Source organism: Squalius cephalus, assembly GCF_949319135.1.
Source record: "Squalius cephalus genome assembly, chromosome: 11".
NCBI lineage: Eukaryota > Metazoa > Chordata > Actinopteri > Cypriniformes > Leuciscidae > Squalius > Squalius cephalus.
Window position 1 is genome coordinate 14,261,986 of NC_137132.1, and position 20,807 is coordinate 14,282,792.

The window sequence follows — 20,807 nt, forward strand, 5'->3', positions numbered from 1 at the left end:
ATCAGTTCAAAGATAATAAATGCAAAACATCAAATGCTCTGGAATAAAGAGAGAAGATGCGAACCTGACATTATAAAATATATGATGCGGAGTGTCTTGCATACACTAATTTGAGTTACAAATCGGCCTGAGCCTCTTGTTGCATTTCTTTATATAGACAGAAACTTCTTTCACTTGGAAACATTTGCTAACAATGGGAATTTGCATTCAGAGTTTACACTTTTTGGGAGCAGAATGCCATTTGCCTGGAAGACACACCCTCCTCTGAGAGGAGAACTCATTTCAGCACTCTTGCTCTGTTTTCTGTGCTGTGCACACAATTAAACAATTATCATATAGTGTGCGAATACTAAATTGAGTTTCTCATTCGCATCTTCTTGCGCTTGAATGGACAAATACACACAAAGTTATGTCAAAATATCCTCGTAAACAGTCACACAGTTCCTTGTGTAAGCATTCTTTAGTCAGCTGGTAGTCAGCTGCAACAAACATTTTTGTGAGAGACAGAATAAATATGTTTGATTTCTAAATATTTAACTTATTTTTTTACCTAATTGGAATCAAAACTGGGAATCAATAAGAATCGGAATCGATAAGCAGAATCGGAATTGGAATCTCTAAAATTCAAATGATACCCAACCCTAATAGAGACCAAATGTTGTTTTGAACTTTGAGTTTCATTGTATGGACAAAAACATTTATATCTTCTTCTGTGTTCTGCTGAAGATAGAAACTCATACAGGTTTGGAACAGCATCAGGGTGAGTAAATTAAGGCAGAATTTTCTACTTAGGCGGATCACTATGTTTTGGAACAGAGCAACTATGCGGAGCTTATGTTAAAGCATGTGGATTACTGTATCTGACAGCTGTTATAGAGAGATGGTGTGCTTTAGCAAACTGCCGGAGTGCAGAGGCAGTGTTAATAGAATGTGGAAAAATGTGTGTTTTGCGTGTGTGTAGAGATGAGAGAGAGAAAGACTGAGCAAGAAAGAACTGGATGGGAATCTAACTGGCACAAGCCGGGGGAAGCAGCTGTAGCAGACCTGATTCAATTCATCCTCCAGTTATTTTGCCAGTCTCAATTAAGATGAGACCAAGCCTCCATCTCCTGCCTACTGCCTCCTTTTACTGCCTCCCCCTCTCTCTCTCTCTCTCTCCATTTTCTGACTCAGGGCCATTTTCTTGATGTTTCATTTGTGAATTTTCTGTCTCATTTGCCTTGATGTTTTGTTGCCCTTCATCATTTCATCCTTACCAACCTTTCCTTCCTCTTCACTGCATGCTTCCACATCTCACAAGGTGTCAAAGCGCAGGCTGTTTTATGTCTGCTGCTTTGCATAGTGTGTGTGAATGCTTAAAAAAAACATTTTAAGTCATTACTATGATTCTGCCATTAGATTAATGGGGATTTTATAGCTCAAAAAAATAAGCAGCCGCTTAACATTTATATAATTGAAACATGAACATTCAAACGTTTTAAAAAAGAGAGAGACTACTACAAGTGATTTTATAACTGAAGTGATTGTTTAAGCAAATTTTACATTTATTTTCATGTATTTGGCAGACACTTTTATTCAAAACAACCTATAGGCTAATTCAATTAAGCAGAACATTGTATTTGAATCAGTAGCTAGTATTGCCTGGATATCGAACTTGCATCATACTCTACAAGTTGAGCTGCAAGGATTTTGAGACTGAATTTAGGTGATGTGCCATCATCTCAGATTATTGAAAAATAGGAGGTGTATTAATTAGTCCACATGCTTTACCACATTCATTTGTGGCACCCATGCTTTTGACGTTAATTTGATTTGTGACTTTTACTGATCCTGTTCCCACACATTCTTCCTCATCCTTTTCTCTCTCTCACTGTCTATATCAATAAAAGAAAAAAGACAGTAATACATTTTACTAGCAGTTAAACTAAATAATTATATATTTAGATCCAAAATTACTTTTGCCATTCCTATTAATGGTGAGTAAAATGAGAAAATTTGCAGTTTTTTTTTCTAGCATATTTCTGACAAACACTACTGTATGTGGAATATTCCTTGCATTAATCCACCAAAGCTAAAATATGAGGAACAAAATCCCAATGGGATTGAGTTGATGTAAAAAAACAAACAAAACTTGCATCACAATAAGTGTATTGTGGCTGTCAAAGCATTTGGTAACTAAACAGAATATTATTAAGTTTAGTGACAACAATGTTTACATGGTTACAAATTTCACGATTTTAATTCAATTCAATCGTTCAGTGGAAAAGCGGCTTTTTAGGGGACCAAGCAAAACATGACTGGTCATCAACCACACGGCAAACGCTACTTTCTTTGCATAAGAGTTCTATCTAATAACGTATTAGACAAGACTGTTAAACAAATAAAAATCGAATGAAAAAACTAAGAATTGCCTTACGGGAACATTTATTTCTCAGGGAACCACCCTAGTGGCTAGTTCCTAGAACTAAGTTCCTAGAACTACCCGGTGCGAGAAAGCCCCAATAGTTATGTATTCAGTCTGTCAACGTTCGTTTCCTGTGTGGTATTATGAGCACACCTGTGCTCGTATGAGATTGACAGGGCCCGTGGCTGTCAGGAGAAAGCTGTCTTCTCTGATCCTCTCAGCAGATGTTTGCTGCCTTCTAGCCTAACATTTTCCCAACATACCAGGGAGCAAAGCCACGGCATCAGTGACTTAACACGCTGAAGATTACGACTGACCACACACATCTGCTGTTTTTACACTCATCAGACAAGTGTACACGATGAGCGGTCATGTGCATGAGAGCTTTTACCAAGCCCAGCAACAAAATGCCTACTGGATGAGTCGTGAGTCAAACGCATCCTCGTTCACTGGATCATCTCAAATGTGCCCTGTATTAAAAACAGGAAATGTTGGGTTTTAATTCTGTGGCTTTTAAAGGGATAATCAGATAATCACTCTCATTCCAAACCCATAAGACTTTCGTTCATCTTCAGAATGCTTGAGATTCTATTTTCCAAATATGTACAGATAAAATAAAAGAATAAAATCCTAAATTAAACCTGTTCATCATATAAAGTGATCATGTCTTTTCAGAAGATTAACTGCTCAATTCAAATGGATTTTACTATCTTTTTTATGAAGATTTGGGTGAATAGACTTTTAATGGAGGAACAGAAAATAATACAAATAAAAATTTGTGTTCCGAAGATGAACAAATTCTTATGGGTTTGGAATGACATGATGGTGATTCATTGATGACAGAATTTTCATTTTTGGATGAACTAACCCTTTAAAGGGACAATTCACACAAAGATGAAAATTCTGTTATTTATGAGGTTCCAAACCTGAATGAATTTCTTTCTTCTGTGGAGCACTGTATGTGGAGAAGTATTTTTTGTCCAAACAATGAAAGTCAATAGGGTGCAAAACAATATTCCCATTGGACCCAATTGACTTTCATTGTATGGACAAATAAACACTGAGACATTTTAAAAAAATATCTTCTGTCCCTTTAAGGCTCCAGAATCGCATTCTACACAGAAGCATTTCTTTCACTCATTATTTCAGTCCCCAAAGCTGACATGCATGCATACATACAAGATATGCTGTCGCATGGGAATTGTCACCTGCAGAAGCGTTCAGTAGCTCCATTAGCCCAGAGCCACTTTTCCACACACTATTATTCTCCTCCGGTTTTAGTGATCTTTGTCGGCTTCTCGTCATAAGCTGTTATTTGTGTAGGAGCTCGTAGCTCCATCAGAAAAAAATGTGAAAATGGAGAAACAACACGGATGAGTCAGATCTCACGCTTTTCTCCCTGTCTGCCTTTCACGCTCTCTCACTTGAATCTGGTGTACAAACCTACTGTGAAGTTTCTGAACAGCAGGGTAGCGGTCTGGTTATCTAAACAAAGACACACAGCTCTGAGCTCAGCGCCGTGCTAAAAAGTGGGTGGGAAATGGCTGCTGGATAACGCTGGTGGTTCTGTTTGGCTTACCGAGCGATAAACCAAGCAGTAGCCACCTCAAACATTGCAGTTAAAAACAGATGTTTTTCAAGACCGTTCATCCGCCGCTGTCCCAGCATGAGCCACGGACTCCAGCATCGGAATCTTCTTTGGGGTCACAACTAATTACTTGCTTTAATCTGAGCTGAGTGGAGACTCTATATGTTTTAATCCAACGGCTCTCACACTAATGTGCAAATCACAGAGCTGATGAGCCACAGAAGACAGCACTTAACTGATAAGTGATTTAAAATACTGGGAAAAGCACTTCATTTTTTTCATATAGTGGGTTATTCATAGATGGTATTTGGTGAGGGTTCAATTCAATCAAACCAAGTTTAAGTAGGAGTCGTAATTGTCAGAGACACCCACAGGAAAGACAAATCACTAATGATGTGTCTTCAATATCACAATTGCGAAAGCTATGAGATTAAAAAAAACGAATTGAAACGTGTTTCTCACAAAACAACTGCAAACTACTGTGCCAGTAAATTAAACCAAATCTAGGTATTCAGCTGTATCCTTTTGGATTGGAAACTGATTTTAGGGTGTTGTTACCTGTTGTTACCATTAGCATAGTTCCTTTAGTGAATCAAGTGCTAAAACAACACAGAGTATGCAAATAAATGACTCCCCTGAGACGTTTGCTTGTCTTCTACTTCACAGATGTTTCTGAGAAAAATGCCTTACCTCTTCTAGAACTTTCAGAATGTTTCTCAGCAATGCCACAAACTGCTTGTACTTGGTATTTGCTGAGATGCCAAAGTCTTCAATAATTTCCATTTCATAATATTTCTTATGATATTCTATACTATCCATGTTCATTTTATAGCTTTGTACCTTTACTGAATATCAACAATTGTCTCATTTTCTGATATATACTACCGTAACCTAAATATGAATGAGGATACGGTTATTGATAAATCGAATTGTTATTGTTGTTCTTATTATCATTTAGGGGGGCTTAGGAACATTTTGGGGTAGCTTCAGCCCCCCTAAAATAGGCCTAACGACGTCCCTGCTACCGTTCAAATGTTTGGGGTTTAGTAAGTAGAGTTTTTTTTTCTGAATACTTTTATTTAGCAGGAATGTTTTAAATTGATCAAAAGTGACAGTAACAATTTTTTTCAATATTTGATTAAATTTAGATTATTTTTTAATGCTCACTAAGGCTGCATTTATTTGATCAAAAAATACAATAAAACGGTAATATTAACAGTAATATCATTGCAATTTTCATTTCTATTTAAATATATTTTAAAATGTAATTTATTCCTGTAATATAAAAAGCAGCATTTATTTGAAATAGAAATCTTTTGTACAATTATAAATATATTTACTGTAACTTTTGATCAGTTTAATGAATTCTTGCTGAATAAAAGTATCAATTTATTTGAAAAAAATGTACTCACCCCAAACTTTTAAATGATAGTGTATGTTTGTTACTTAAACAAAATATAATTAATATCTCTTTGATTTAGTATAGATTTATGCTGGCTTCACCTACGATTGTAATTTTCTACTTCCCACTTCTAGAATTGTGATTACGAGCTCGTTGCATTCAAGCGCTTTGTTTTCTGAAAGAACAGGAATCATGGAGGACACCATGTTTATTCTTGCCTATTTATTGGGACAGTCTTATTAAAGCCAAAATGATATTTCGCATCCAATTCATTGACAACCATATAAACATTCATTGCTAATTAAGATATGCAAGCTGACAATTCTGGAATTTCAGTCAAATACATGCTATTTTCGCTGTGTATAAAACATACAATATGCTTCAAATGATTATTCATATATATAAATATGCACTACTTTAAGAATAAAACAAGGTTATGTTGCTGTTGTGGAAAAAAATAGTAAAGACACAGTCACAGCAGCAATCGTTCTCCCCTCCACCATGTTTAAAATTTATGGTCCACCCAACTCAGGAACTTGGGTATCAAAATTATCCCCAAGTTTCCAAGTGGTAAATACGACTTGAAAGGGCATTCGTGTCCAATTTTTAACTGGGAAACTTGTATTATGATAATTCCGATAGCAAGACGTCAATTAGTCTACTGGGCAATACAGTTTTCCTATGTCCGTGCCGTAGTGGGTGGTGCATGTGGGTGGTGCACTTGTAGTGTTTAGCAGCTTGTGTTATTTTGCCAACACCATTTGCCATTATTTTTTGTCCTTCCTCCAGTATCTGTATTAACAAAGGTAGCAAAAATGACAAACATACAGGAAAATCATAAAGCATTTGCAAATTCTCTAACCAGTCCCATTCGGTTATCTATGGTCTCAGTGCCTCCGCAGATTGATGAACGTCCCCTGGATCAAGTTGCTGTTCAAGGACGGACTGTTACTTTTCAGTGTGGCACCCAGGGAAACCCCCTTCCAGCAGTTTTCTGGAAGAAAGAAGGCAGTCAGGTGAGTGTGCAACTTATGCTTCCTACCTACAGGATCTAACCAACCAAACAGCTGCTGAAAATTCAGTTTTGCCATCACAGGAATAAATTACATTAAACAGTTATTTTCAGTATATTATTTACAATATTACTGTTTTTACTGTATTTTTGATTAAATAAATGCTGCCTTGGTGAGCTTAAGAAAAAAAAAATCTTTTGAACGGTGTTGTATGTACAGTATAGAATATATTACCCTTTGAAATTCATGCAGTATATAGTAAAGTACATACTGTATAGTTCAAGTACACAATCTTTTGTACATGATTTTAGACGCAGCTTATGAGATTGCTCTGCATTGTCAGTCAATAATCCATTACTTCTCTGAATGTCATGCGTGGGTTTAAAAAGCCTGATTGGAGATCAAAGGGAGATCTCTTCATATAAAGATGTTGTATTTGCATCTCAGAGCATGTTTATCGGTGACTCATTAACTTAGCCAGAGCTTGAAAACAAGTCTAGAGCCTCTCGATGATTATATTTACCCTTGTTGATGCTGATTAGTTGTGTATTGCTGATTGCATTGAAGAGGTGATTCAGAGCGTTGGATTGCTGGAGCCGGGCCCTTCAAGGCAGCATGTTTTCAGAGCCATTATGGGAAACCACCGATGAGAGTTGGGCCTCCTAAGAGGAAAAAGAAGAGACTCGTGAAAGAGTAGGAAGAGAAAATTTGACACTGAGGAACATCAGGTGTCAGAGCAGCTCCCATAAGCGTAGCGTTCAGTGTAATGGTAGTCAGGAGCTTGTTTCCACTCTAAAAATAGACCTCCGTCACTGCAGCGGAGAGCTAAAGACCACTCAGCCTTGATGGCTCACATCATTTTTGAGTGATTCGGGGTGTTGCCTGTGCAATGGATTTTATAGCACGCCCCCCGTGTTCATGTTTGTAAACCATTTGCAGCTGTGTTCCATCCAGATTACGCTGTGGCCTTTTCACCATGGTCCATTACTTGCCCAGTTTAAGCCTCTTAAGAGAAGTGGATGGATTCCCCATCATGTATATACCCCGAGTTAACCTAACTGAAGTCCCACAAAGGAGCAGCCAGCTTCGGTCAGCGCATTAAACTGCCTGATAGACACATGACCAAGCACTCAAATCAGCTGATGTGCAGTGGTGATGGAGATGAGATCTTTAATCGGCACCATATTTAATGCCGTTCATGTTTTAGATTTGTTCATGTATGTTAGTCAGCATCATAATTTAATAACACACAGGGCCATAGCTAGGGTATCCGGAGCCCTGGTGCGGGTTGTTGCTGTAGGGGTTCCCCTCAGTTGAAATCACGTTTTTAGGGGGATGGTGGTGTTAGGAGAATCCTCACCACCTTCCGCACCTCTAGCGATGACCCTGGTCTATTAATGTAGGCTTATGTGAATTTCTACATATGAAGTACTAATATTAGTTTGTATACATTAGTGCATTAGTTTGTATTATGTACACAGCACGATTTTTTTTAAAGGTCCCGTATTATGCCCCTTTTCACAAGATGTAAAATAAGTCTCTGATGTCCCCAGAGTGTGTATGTGAAGTTTCAGCTCAAAATACCCAACAGATCATTTTTTACAGCATGTTTAAATTGTCATTTTTTGGGGCACAGAAAAACGCGCTGTTTTAGTGTGTGCCCTTTAAATGCAAATGAGGTGCTGCTGGACGACGCATGGAGCTTCATGAGCTCGCGCTCAGTCTGTCAGGACAATTTCATCTCACGGAATGATGATAATATCAGAAACTCTCAGTAACGGCGTTCATTTCGAGTCGGACAATAATGCCTACAGAGTCAGAGTGCTGTATAGAGATGAAACAGGTATAGTTTAGTAGTTTAATTACGGTTATTATAACGTATTTGTCATCTGCTTGTAGGCTATGTATCCATTATTTATTAATAGCCTACAAGTCTGCTGTCTGAATGATGATCAAACATATACTGATGAGTTTAATAAAGTTTATTGTACATCACACAAAATATGAAGCGTCAGTTTTACTTCAGAAAATCACCGTAAGAGCTGAGTAAACAGTAAGTTATAAGAAGTGCGCAAGTAGCCAGTAGAGTTGAGGAAGCATTCCTGTGGGCGGAGGTTAGTCAAAAAACGGTTCTAGTGACATCACTAAAGAAGGAAGTAGAGGGGTGTAGTCCAAACGAGCCGTTCGCTGTAGTCGACTTCTGTTAAATAAAATATCTCGCTTGGCATTGAACTTTGAGCTTTATAATTTTACAGATATTATTTATACTCTAACAACATTACACACTAACTAAAGTTTGAAACATGGGATCATGAAGAACGGGACCTTTAAAGGGGAACTATGCAGGTTTTTTTAGCTAAATTTACCTTAACTGAACAGCTTCGGAGTCACTGGAATGGTTATATGACTTTTTTCGGGTTGAATGGTGGCCGTCTCACTTTTCCCTAATGCCTGTGAGCGGAAAAACCACCCTTGCAACTTGCATCAGGAAGTATCGTGTGATATCAGGTCTCGCGATGTAACAAATTGCTTTACGGCACTGCACACCTACATTTTTATGCTAGCCTTCTGTGTATCATACTGTACATACCTCAGTGGACATGACTCCGTGCGTTCGTTGGCTTCTTTGAAAACAAATGCACATGACCGGGAGAAGATGGGAGGGGGGAGAGTCGCCAACGAGTTTTTACGACAGTGTTGTCAAATATCTATTCTGAAGCTGTAGGGGGAGCTCTATAGAGAAATTGCCAAAACTGCATAGCGCCACTTTAAAGAAATTAATATTTTTATTCAGCAAGGATACGTTAAACTGATCAAAAGTGACAGTAAAGACATTTATAATATGTAAGACATTTATAAGAGATTTCTTATTAGATTCTCCTCGATGTTCCGAGATCCAGAAGGTTAAAAAATAATGGTGACCGAGCCTTCTCAGGGGCTCTGCATGTGTTCTCTGTGTTTGTTTTTTTTTGTTTTGTTTTTTTATTGTGTATCCTGACATTGTTAAGCATTTTGGTCAACTGTGGTTGTTTTTTAAATGTGCCATACAATTAAATTTGAACTTGAACTTAAACTTCTAAATAAATGCTGTTCTTTGAACTTTCCATTCATCAAATCCTGAAAAAAATTGACTACATTTAAATTGACCACATAAGCAACACAACTGTTTTCAACATTGATAACAATAAGAAATGTTTCTTGAGCATCAAATCAGAATATTAGAATGAAGGATCATGTGACTCTGAAGACTGGAGTAATGATGCTGAAAATTCAGCTTTACCATCACAGACAGGAATATTTTCCACTTTAAAATATATTCAAATAGAAAACAGTTATTTTTCATTATTAAATGTTATAATAATATTTAACAATATTACTGTTTTACTATATACAGGTGCTGGTCATATAATTAGAATATCATCAAAAAGTTGATTTATTTCAGTAATTCCGTTAAAAAAGTGAAACTTGTATATTATATAGACTCATTACATGCAAAGTGAGATATCTCAAGCCTTTATTTGTTATAGTTTTGATTATTATGGCTTACAGCTTGTGAAAACCACAAAATCAAAATCTCAGAAAATTAAAATATTACATGAAATCACACAGTAATTACACAGTAATCCCATGGTCATTGAACCAGGTTTTGGTTATTTTGGCAGTGTGGGCCGGTGCAAATCCTGCTGGAAAATGAAGTCAGCATGAAGTGCTCTGAAAATGTCCTGGTAGACGGCTGCGTTGACTCTGGATTTAATAAAGCACAGTGGACCAAGTCCTCTTTTCTGATGAGAGCAAATTTTGCATCTCATTTGGAAACCAAGGTCCCAGAGTCTGGAGGAAGAATGGAGAGGCACACAATCCAAGATGCTTGAAGTCCAGTGTGAAGTTTCCACAGTCTGTGTTGGTTTGGGGAGCCATGTCATCGGCTGGTGTTGGTCCTCTGTGCTGTCCACTCAACGCAGCCGTCTACCAGGACATTTCCAGAGCACTTCATGCTTCCTTCAGCAGACAAGCTTTATGGAGACGCTTCCTTCATTTTCCAGCAGGATTTGCACCTGCCCACACTGCCAAAATAACCAAAACCTGGTTCAATGACCATGGTGTTACTCTGTAATTACTGTGTGATTTCATGTAATATTCTAATTTTCTGAGATTTAGATTTTGTGGTTTTCACAAGCTGTAAGCCATAATCATCAAAATTATAACAAATAAAGGCTTGAAATATCTCACTTTGCATGTAATGAGTCTATATAATATGCAAGTTTCACTTTTTGAATGGAATAACTGAAATAAATCAACTTTTTGATGATATTCTAATTATATGACCAGCACCTGTATATATTTGAGATTTCTTTCAAAAACCCCAAACTTTTGAACGGCACGGTATTTGTATTATGTAAATGTATTATGACATGAGTGAACATAAATGAAAAATGAACAATTATTTATTTATAAATTAACATTAACCTAGATTAATAAATGCTTTAAATATTGTTCATTGTTTGATCATGATGCATAAACTGACTGACTAAACTGAGTTAATGAATTGAGTCTTAAAGTATAGGGACGAATGAATATTAAAATGATTAAAATCCTAATTATGTTAATGTTATGGCTGATGAATGATAAATTGTGTATATTAAAATAATTAAAATTACAATTAATTTCATGCTTTGGCCAGTTCTATTTTTTTGTCTGAATAATTGAAAAATAAACCAAAATCAATTATTTGAAATGCTATAAGTGATTTTAGGCATCACAGCATTATGTACAGTATGAAAAATGATATTAATTTTGACATTTGTAAAGATTACATTTAACAGTACATTAACAGTTATTAAATGATTAGTCTTTTCAAATATTAACTTTTTAAGTGAGCGTTGGATGACAGAAATAAATCTAAATGTAAAATCAGAGGAAATGAGAATAAACAATTAATTACAATCAATTCAAACTCTTTCACTTCAAAAGAACAAAGACAATCCTGTTTTCCATGGCCATGTGTAACTTGTAAAACAGACTTTCAGTGCTTCTGAACACTGGGTATTTTGCCCACGGTGTGGTGTGAACTCAAGAGTCTGTCCTCTGCTGTAGATGCTGCTTTTCCCCGGCCAACCTCCTTCCAAGTCGGGCCGTTATTCTGTGTCCATGAGTGGAGAGCTGTCCATCTCTGATGTTCACTCTGAAGACTCAGGCCACTATATCTGCCAGGCCATCAGCGTGGCAGGAAGTGTCCTCGCCAAGGCTCTGCTGGAAGTGGAAGCTGGTGAGTATCTGGGATTACTGTTCATCCCACCCAGCAAATGGCGTCTCCGGAGATAATTGTGAAGAAAACCCCTAGTATTAACAAACCGCCTGAGCGTGAACGCACACAGTGTACACAGCTCTCAATTTTGATGTGTATATTACTTCAATCATGATGAATTAATGGTGCTTTTAGGGATCACTAAAAGTGAAGTGTACTTAACTTATTTTTAAAAATTTTGCAGTATCTCGTCATTCACCCCCCTAAAAATATATATATTTTATAGTTGACAATTTTCTTACTGCGTATTTTTGTCTTGTTTTCAAGTTCAAATATCTAAACAATCTTAAATCAAGATACATTTAAGCAAAAATTACATTTTCTAAAAAATTTAAATATCTGCCAATATCTTTTTGACCCCACTGACTGATTTTTTTCTTGTTTTAAGCATAAACATGCTTAAATTTAATGACTTTTTCAAAAAACAAGACTCAGGGACAGATTTACTAACAGCTTGCATCAGTGCAAACCCTCTTTTGGTGTTAAAAAAAATGACAGGATTTACTAAAGACTGTGAAATGTTTGCAATGAAAATGCATGGACAGTTATTTTTGTGGGTGTCCTTATCACAAATTTTGTGGAGTTTATCTTTCAGACAAAAAAATTATGGGAGGAGAGTATTTAAATGAATCATGCAACGTGATTTACTAAGGTTTGGCGCTAGTCAATTTACTGGTATTTGTGCCATTATGTAATGCCCCAAAAAAGCATGTCTTAACCCAATTTCGCCTGTGTTGTTAGTAGATCACACGCACCTGATTTTCATCGGCTCCTACACAGATTTGCGCTGCTCTTGATAGATTGCATTGGTCATTATGGAAATGATCCAGTTGTGTCTGTGTTCTTTAATTTGCACATTGTCAGTAGATCACCCGCAGAACTTTCAACTCCCATGGGATTTGCCTTTTTTAGTAAATCTGACCCTTAATATCTTTAGTAATTTTGTTTATCTCAAGTAAATGTATCTTGATTCAAGAATGTTTAGATATTTTTACTAGAAAACAAGACAAATGTACAAAGTAAGAAACACAGTGTGGTCTTCTAGTCTAACATCCTGACCCATCACCCCAATTCCAGAATATATCCATCTTCTTTGCCATTGTGTTCTCAAAGTGTGATTAACTCTGACTGCCAGTTGCGCTTCCCTAGCCGTACAAGTAAGTAAGGCTGATCTTAGGATGCCAGAGGCACTAGACAACTGAACAGATGCAAACACACTCCTCACAAACACACTCTGCTGTTTATCCTCCAGGCCCATCAGATCTCGTCCCTCCAATTATCCGACAGGGTCCAGCCAACCAGACGCTCGCTTTAGGCTCCAGCGCCTTACTCCAGTGCCATGTGATGGGCAGCCCAATCCCCAGCGTCAGGTGGGAGAAGGACGGGCAAAGCGTTCTGTGCGATGACATTCACATAAGCCTAATGGAAAACGGCACTTTACACATCAGCGGTGTGAAGGTATTTGACAGACGCATCAGACAAAGATGTGAATTGTTTGTTTTGATTAGGGCTGTGAAAGGCAAAATCTCCCTGGACAGAGAGGCTCTGAGAAAACATTTCAAACTGAGTGAGACGTTCACAAGCACACCTGAAATAATGGTGTCCACTTGAGCGTTTCTTATACTCGAGGCAGGGTTTCCATCAACGCATGCAAAACACATTTAGCCGCGTAATGTTCATAAATCAATAACCAACAGATTTGATCGCTCTGAGAAGCTCTGCGTACATTTAGCTCAAATGTAATTACGCACACAAAATTACGCTGATAAAGTGGAAGTGACACTAATCTGCAGTTTCCTTCCAAGATCGGAGTAAAGAGTAAGATTTGTTTTAATTGATTCTGGCATTCATTCATCAAGTAGGTTCAGTGGAAAAATAGCTGAGAACTTAAAGCTCTGGGTTCCATACATCTGAACAACCAGCCAAATCAGTCATGTCATGATAGTGTTTGACATAATAGATATATTAGCCTATCAAATAATCAGATATAGGACTGAAATATTTAATTTGCAAATATAACTTTGTGGAGCTCTTTTGAATGTTAAAGCAGCCTATCATACATCGTATATCTTAACATATAACAGTATAAGAAAGGTTGTGTGCCATTCAGAAGTGGTAGTGATAATAATTGTATTATATTATAAAAAAATATTTCATACACATAGCATATGGAGTACTTCCAGAAACATTTTATCATTTACATAAACATCTATCTATAAATTACAGAAACGTCTGTCTGTCTGTCTGTGTGTGTGTCTGTTCCTCGCATATCTCTCGAACCGTTAGTCCGATTGATTTCAAACTCGACAGGTGTCTCGCCACGGGCACGAGTAAGTGCAGTGCCAAGTTTGACATTGTTTGGATGAGAAATGCAAAATATATCGTTAAATATATCATTTTTAGAAGGTTGTGGTTTAAAAATAAACATTCTGACATTAGAGAGTTGTATCGGTCAAAGAAGCCCCAAGAAGGTTGTGGTTTAAAAATAAACATTCTGACATAAACACTCAGTCAGCTACACTGTTTACTTCTGAATATTATAGTTTGGTTCCCGAACGTGATAAATCCATCTATCTATAAATTACAGAAACGTCCGTCTGTCTGTCTGTGTGTTATTCGCATATCTCTCGAATGTGAGATAACCACTAAATGTGTGAAAACCACTATTTTCTGTTTCAAACTTTCACATAGCATCTTTAGGTTTATTATTATTTTTTCCCAAAAATGCAATAAATTCATGACTTTTTTTTTTTTCAAAATGCAATTAATCCATTGAATCAATATAAAGTTATTTTTGATCATATTGCCATCTCAAGAATTATCTCCTGAACTTTTTTGACGGCGATCAGCTCACAAAAACTGATTTTGCACGGGCACTTTGCACTGCTCCCTGAATCGAGGTGCTTATTCATTTGTGGATGTAAACTGAATCTGTAAGTCAGCTATGCTGTTTACTTCTGAATATTATATTTCATTCTGGTGCGCTTAACGCTATCGCTACTGTGTAATAGTAGCCTATGCTATTCACCAACTAAACATATCATATTCAATGCGTTCACAGTCTCTTTCACGGCCATCATTTGTAGTTGCCTATTCACAAACTGTTTGCTCAAGCATAGCGTTTTCTCGGAGTTCACTGTGTGCTTTCTACCATGCACAAATAAAAATGTCACTGAACTTTTGCTGTGTAATTGTAACAATGAGCACACACCAAACCAACAATTACTAAAAACACACACAAAAACTGATTTTGCACGGGCATTTTTTGCACTAGTTTATATTAATTATCAATTATTTAAATATGGTTGTGTTTAATTATATGTGCATTTTATTTAATAAATTAACTTTCATTTTTATGGACCAGAGTGGAGCAACACATCATTTCCCAGTATGCACTAATTTAGTCAAAAATGATGCCAATTTATTTTGTAATTTGTTGCACTGTTTGATTTTATGTTTCAAAACTAATGAAAGTGAAGAATGTGTTTCACGGCATTAAAATGCCTAATTAGAGAAAAAATATATTCCACCTGTCAAGGTATATAATAAATAGGCATAATTAGTTCTTCAACATTCGTGTGTTGAACTGTTGATATTCCTCTGGCTCTGTGTTAATTGCAATTCAGTAAACTCCTTTTCCTGTTGTTCCAATTCAAATTCCTGTAGCATGCCGCCAGTTCTATTCAAATTCATACCGAAAGGGAGCTAGTTCTTAAATTCATAGTTTTGTTCAATGCTGATAATAAATGATGTTCAAAAGACTTTGTCATTCAAAAGTTATTTTAATTAAGAGAAGCAACAGTGTATCATACAGCTTTTATTTGCTTCGGATTTCAAAAACATTCCGATAAACTGAATGCCATCTGTGGTACCAGGTCTGTATAGTTTAATTGAGACATTTGACAGATTACACTGCAGTATGCAGAATATAAAACAGGCATTGAGGATGTCAAAAATGATCTCAGAGGAGTTCTAACGGTCAAGACCTCTAACTAACTGAAAACAAACTGATCGGCTGAAACGATACATTTGATCCGCATCATTTGGAGAGCGTAGAACTACTTCAGAAACACTGCATGCTCGCAATTATCGTTGTCGTCTTTCAGAAATGACTTTGTCTTCTCTGTTGCTAGGAGACCGACTCAGGAACGTACACCTGTGTCGCATCCAGTTCCACTGGTGAGACGAGTTGGAGTGCGACCGTGACAGTGAAAGGTAGCATACAAGCATTCTTCACTGTAACACAGCTCTTTATAAGACTTTGAAAAGGCTTACACTTCAAGGAACACGTTGTACTGATGATTTCAATGTGCAGTCAAACGTCCTTGGACATGAATGCACCCTTGACGGAATAGTCAGGTGGTCACATTTGACTCTGTTTCTTGTGTTTAGCGACTGGAACGTCCTCTGTCCCGCGGGTCTCGCAGTCCCTGCAGCTGCCTGGTCCTCCACAGAAGCCTGTGGTAACAGATGTGACCTCAAATAGCGTCACTCTCACTTGGCAGCCCAACCCACATGAGGGCGGAGCTGCTGTCACTTCCTATATCATCGAGGCTTTCAGGTTTATATGATACCATTAACACAAACTTACTACTTTTTAATAACTTTCCTTCATTTAAAGGGCTCAAAACAATGTATAATTTATATTTTATTATATTTTTAATTTATTGCCCCTTTTCTCTTTATCCACCAAGGTGTTTAAAAGTAGAAATGTGCAGCTTTCATTTAGGTTTTTGAAATACTTTTCTAGGTGGACGAACTTCTGGATATTTAATTCCTATTGGATTTTTTTCTCAGTGTAAACAACCTTTCTCTAGTATCTTTATGTGCATCATGAGACGGTTTATTCCAGTGCAAGACATTGCACTGTAGACTTTCATTGTAATGCATTACTATACACACTTTCAGTGTCAGAAATCCAATTTTCCATTAACAGACGATATTGGCCCCCTGGATTTGATTTTTTCAGGGGCATTTTTTTTTACCTTTATGAGGTTGTGTTTATTTCTAACCATATCAAATCACTCTGTCATCTTTTTATATGTTTTATAATTGGATGTTAGGGTGTCACCAGTAAAACTAAATCAATATGAACTCGTATTTTCTGTCATATTACGGATAACTAGGCCTAGAATAAAATTTTAAGAGCTATGTCAGATGTTACAAATGAGAAAAACAGAGGAGCTCATTATGGAGCATTTCTTGCCCCTGGTTTTTTTTTTTTTAATTCAGGGGCATTTTTTTCCTCTGAGCCACCTTTAATTTCTGACCCTGCATGCATTATGTATGATTTTTGCTTGTGTTTACAAACTAAGGCCTCAGATTGGTGGTGATCAAAAGCATGTCAAAGATGCTGTCGAACATTCCTCTACTGCAAATTTTGCACTTTTATCTGGTATTCAGAAATGCATTCAATCGGTTCCTGCATGGATTTAAAGTCTCCTGCACTGCTGCATATTTACAAGAAATATAAGGGGAATGGGGTTCTGCACCCTCTCCAGTGACTTGATGGGTTGAGTGAGTGGCAGACGTTCTCATTATTGTGCCGGGGTAAGTTAGAGGCGTCATTCAGAGTGTCAGAGCGGATGGAAGTTTATGCTGAAGTGTGAGTGAAGCAATGCTCTCTTCCAGGCTGGATGTTCCCTGGGGCTGCAGTTAGAATTCAGCAGAACTTGTCCCTCTAGGCTCTGTAGAGGTCAGATGAACAGAAGGCTCTATTATTGTCCCGCCAGGAGAGCAGCATGGGAGGCAGAGAGTAGAGGCCTAGTCATAATTTAGCTCTGCTCTGACATCTTGTTAAGGAGACACTCGGATTTATGTTGCAGCTCGCTATGTTGAGAGGTCAGGGTCATGTGCACGTTCCGAGAAGTCAAGTGGGCAGCCCTTATGTGCTCACGGTGCATGGAGACGTGGCCAGATCCTCTCCATTGTCCTTCACACCCTGCTCCATGCTCATTTTTTCTCAATAACAAAGGCCAATGTGTCCAATTCAGTTTGCTAGTGAAGCTTTTAGCTACATTTTTCATTTGCATGACAATAGCTCAGCTGTTTTTAAAATACTTTCTAGTAACGTGCTATTTTTCCGACAAGTAACGGTGTAGCATGACTGTTTATATTCTACACACAGCCTTGCAACCGAGCAAGCTGAGGGAATAAACAAACGTCTCTATCTCTCAAAGTGTGTTGGGAAATCAGGTTAGTTTAGAGAGTCAGTTCATTCAGATGGTTCATTTTAATGAACTGGTTCAAAACCATAACATAAATACTGTTATTTAACACCATTATTCAGTTATATGTTGTCTGTATGCTATACGGCTGTTGTTTAGTTTTATTAGTTTAGTGTATTATACCATTGATTCCTTTATTGATAAATACTGTTCTTTTTAACTGTCTTAACTCTAAACTTAATTGTATATAATCATAATTTTATATTATATTTAAAGTTTGGGTATCTGGAAGATTGCTAAAATAGTCTCTTTTGCTCTGCAAGGCTGAGATTATTTGATTAAAAATACATGAACTATAGTAATATTGTAAGATGTTATTAAAATTTGATATATATATTTTTTAAGGATTTTTTCAAATGTAATTTATTCCTGTGATGCAAAGCTGAATTTTCAGCATCATTACTCTTCATCAGCATCATCAGTCTTCAGTGTCACATGATCATTTAGAAATCATTCAAATATGCTGATTTGCTGCATTGATTGCATTATTATTATCAATGTTTAAAAACGGTTGTGCTGCTTAATATTTTTTTGTGGAAATCATGTTGCATTTTTTTCAGGATTCTTTGATGAATAGAAAGTTAAAAAGAACAGCATTTATTTGGAACAGAAACATTATAAATGTCTTTACTGTCACATTTAATCAATTCTTACTGACCTCAAACCCCCACATTTATATCTGATAAAGCTCCCTAATATTACTTCATTGTCTTTGTTAGTAGCTTGTAATGTAGCTAACTCCTTTTTTTACTACTAAAGAGCAGCTTTAATATAGTTTAAATTATGAATAGTTTGACTTGACAAGCTACAGTTTCAAAGTAGCTTCCCCAACACATAATAGAATCACTAATATCACAATTCTTTGAATATGCATATCCTCTGTTGTATAATTGAACCCATACATTATTCTAATAACTTCTTTTTATGTGTACGGATGAGCTTCACAGTGAAGGATTTAGTCCTTTTATAAAAAGGCATCAATAGCAAAGAAGAAAAAAAGACTCATTTTAAATAATTGCGTTCAATAATGTACATGTAATATAGCTCTTTAGCCTAACTGCAAGCTGCAGCTTGGCACATTAGTATAGAATTCAATTGATGTACAATCAACAGCTTTGAATATGGCTAATCCATTCTATTTTTAAAACTGGAGATGTGTTTTGTGAATTAGTGTACTAAGTGTAGTGTTAATTTTGTGTGTCTTATTCTAGTCAGTCAGTGGGCAGCACATGGCAAACTGTAGCTGACCTTGTGAGGCAGGAGAAGCACACAGTGTCTGGGCTTTACCCCAATACTGTGTACCTGTTCATCATCAGAGCGGTCAACTCCTACGGCCTGAGTGACCCCAGCCCCATCTCAGAGCCAGTCCGAACACAAGGTTTGAATAGTTTCTGGGGTTGTGTGTGTGATGGCTGATTTTATCATTTGTGCAGATCTGCATGATGTTTTGTATGCATTTTCAGATGGCCCAGATGGTCAGGAAAAAGACCAGGCACATGTACAGATTGATTTAGGAGGGGTGAAGGTTCGTCTACAGACACTGGAAGTCTTGAGCCCTTCCAGTATTCAGATCACATGGACTGTGAGTATGTGACGTGCTGTACGTATGTATGTGAACATGCATTTTGAATCATTTTTACCAGGCTTAATATTTTGATTATTATATATCATTAATAGTATACATTTATAATATCAGCCATCGTATTACTTATCTGCAATAACATACAAATTATTATTCATGATTTGTTGTCACTGTCTGCTGAAATTGCCAATGAAACTGAATCTCCTGACCTGATATCATATGTATATGTATGATATTATTTCAGCTTGACCGGCACCCTCGCTACATTCAAGGCTACAGGCTGTATTACAGGCCTGTGGGGAGCGCATGGATGATCCAGGACATAAAAGCAGGTTCCCCACACACTGCTGTCCTGAAAGAGCTACACAGAGGAAAGGAATACGAGCTCAAAATTAGACCGTATTACAATGAGTTCCAGGGGATTGACAGTGAAATCGCAGTGGTTCGCACTCCTGATGAAGGTAAGACTTGTTTTGATACTCTAGTCTTTAGCTTTTACTTTGTATGACTTTCATTTTACCCTCTAACTTTTGCTGTAATGTTTTGTCATTTGCCCATCATATTTCTGCTTTTAGTGCTCATCGGCCCTCCACAGGGAGTCAGCGTGGTGCAGTTAAGTAACAGTTCAACCGTGCGAGTGTCCTGGCAGCCTCCTCCCCCTGATGTGCCGGAAGAACTCATACTAGAGTACAGGGTAAGCCTTTATGCAGACACCTTCTCTGTGGCCACTAGGTAAAATGGTAACTCTGAAGTCTGGTTTTGTGTCATACAGGTGTGGTGTGTAGGAAACGAGTCTCAGCAGGTGGTCAACAGGAGTGTGGATGGGGATGTGTTGTGGGTGCTGTTGGACGGGCTGTTGCCCGAGTCAATGTATCGTATACAGGTTGCAGCGGTGACAATTGCAGGAGTGGGCATTCATAGCCAACCTGTGTTCATCATCCTGAGTGAGTATCACCATAATTTCCACCCAGGAAAATCTAGTAGCTGGTTTCTAGCTGGTTTAAGCTAGTCAACAAACTAGTTACCAGATGGTCATAGTAGCTTAAGATGGCCGAGCAGCTGATGACCAGCTTGGTCCAGCTAAAAACCAGCTTGATCCAGCTAATGACGGGCTTGTTTCAACTAATAATTAGACCCACTAAGAACCATTTTGGCTAGCTAATTACCATCTTTGTCAGCTATTATCAGACTTGATTCAGCTAATGACTGGCTTGATCCAAGTAATAACAGCTTTAGACACATACATTTTGGCTAGCTAATAGGCTACTTCGCCAGTTATTTACAGG

The 20,807-nt window shown here is 37.4% G+C and overlaps 1 protein-coding gene across 1 annotated transcript in view; it reads left to right on the forward strand.

The window, feature by feature from the left end:
- Positions 1-20,807, forward strand: part of LOC307166723 (roundabout homolog 2) — a 74,989-nt gene that overhangs the window by 43,607 nt on the left and 10,575 nt on the right. Inside the window, exons 7-16 of the mRNA XM_079885278.1 lie at positions 6,286-6,410; positions 11,502-11,673; positions 12,965-13,170; positions 15,846-15,927; positions 16,105-16,273; positions 19,151-19,317; positions 19,403-19,521; positions 19,766-19,982; positions 20,097-20,215; positions 20,294-20,465. Of these exons, the coding sequence (XP_079741404.1) occupies positions 6,286-6,410; positions 11,502-11,673; positions 12,965-13,170; positions 15,846-15,927; positions 16,105-16,273; positions 19,151-19,317; positions 19,403-19,521; positions 19,766-19,982; positions 20,097-20,215; positions 20,294-20,465 (1,548 nt within the window). The remainder of the gene's footprint in view (positions 1-6,285; positions 6,411-11,501; positions 11,674-12,964; positions 13,171-15,845; positions 15,928-16,104; positions 16,274-19,150; positions 19,318-19,402; positions 19,522-19,765; positions 19,983-20,096; positions 20,216-20,293; positions 20,466-20,807) is intronic.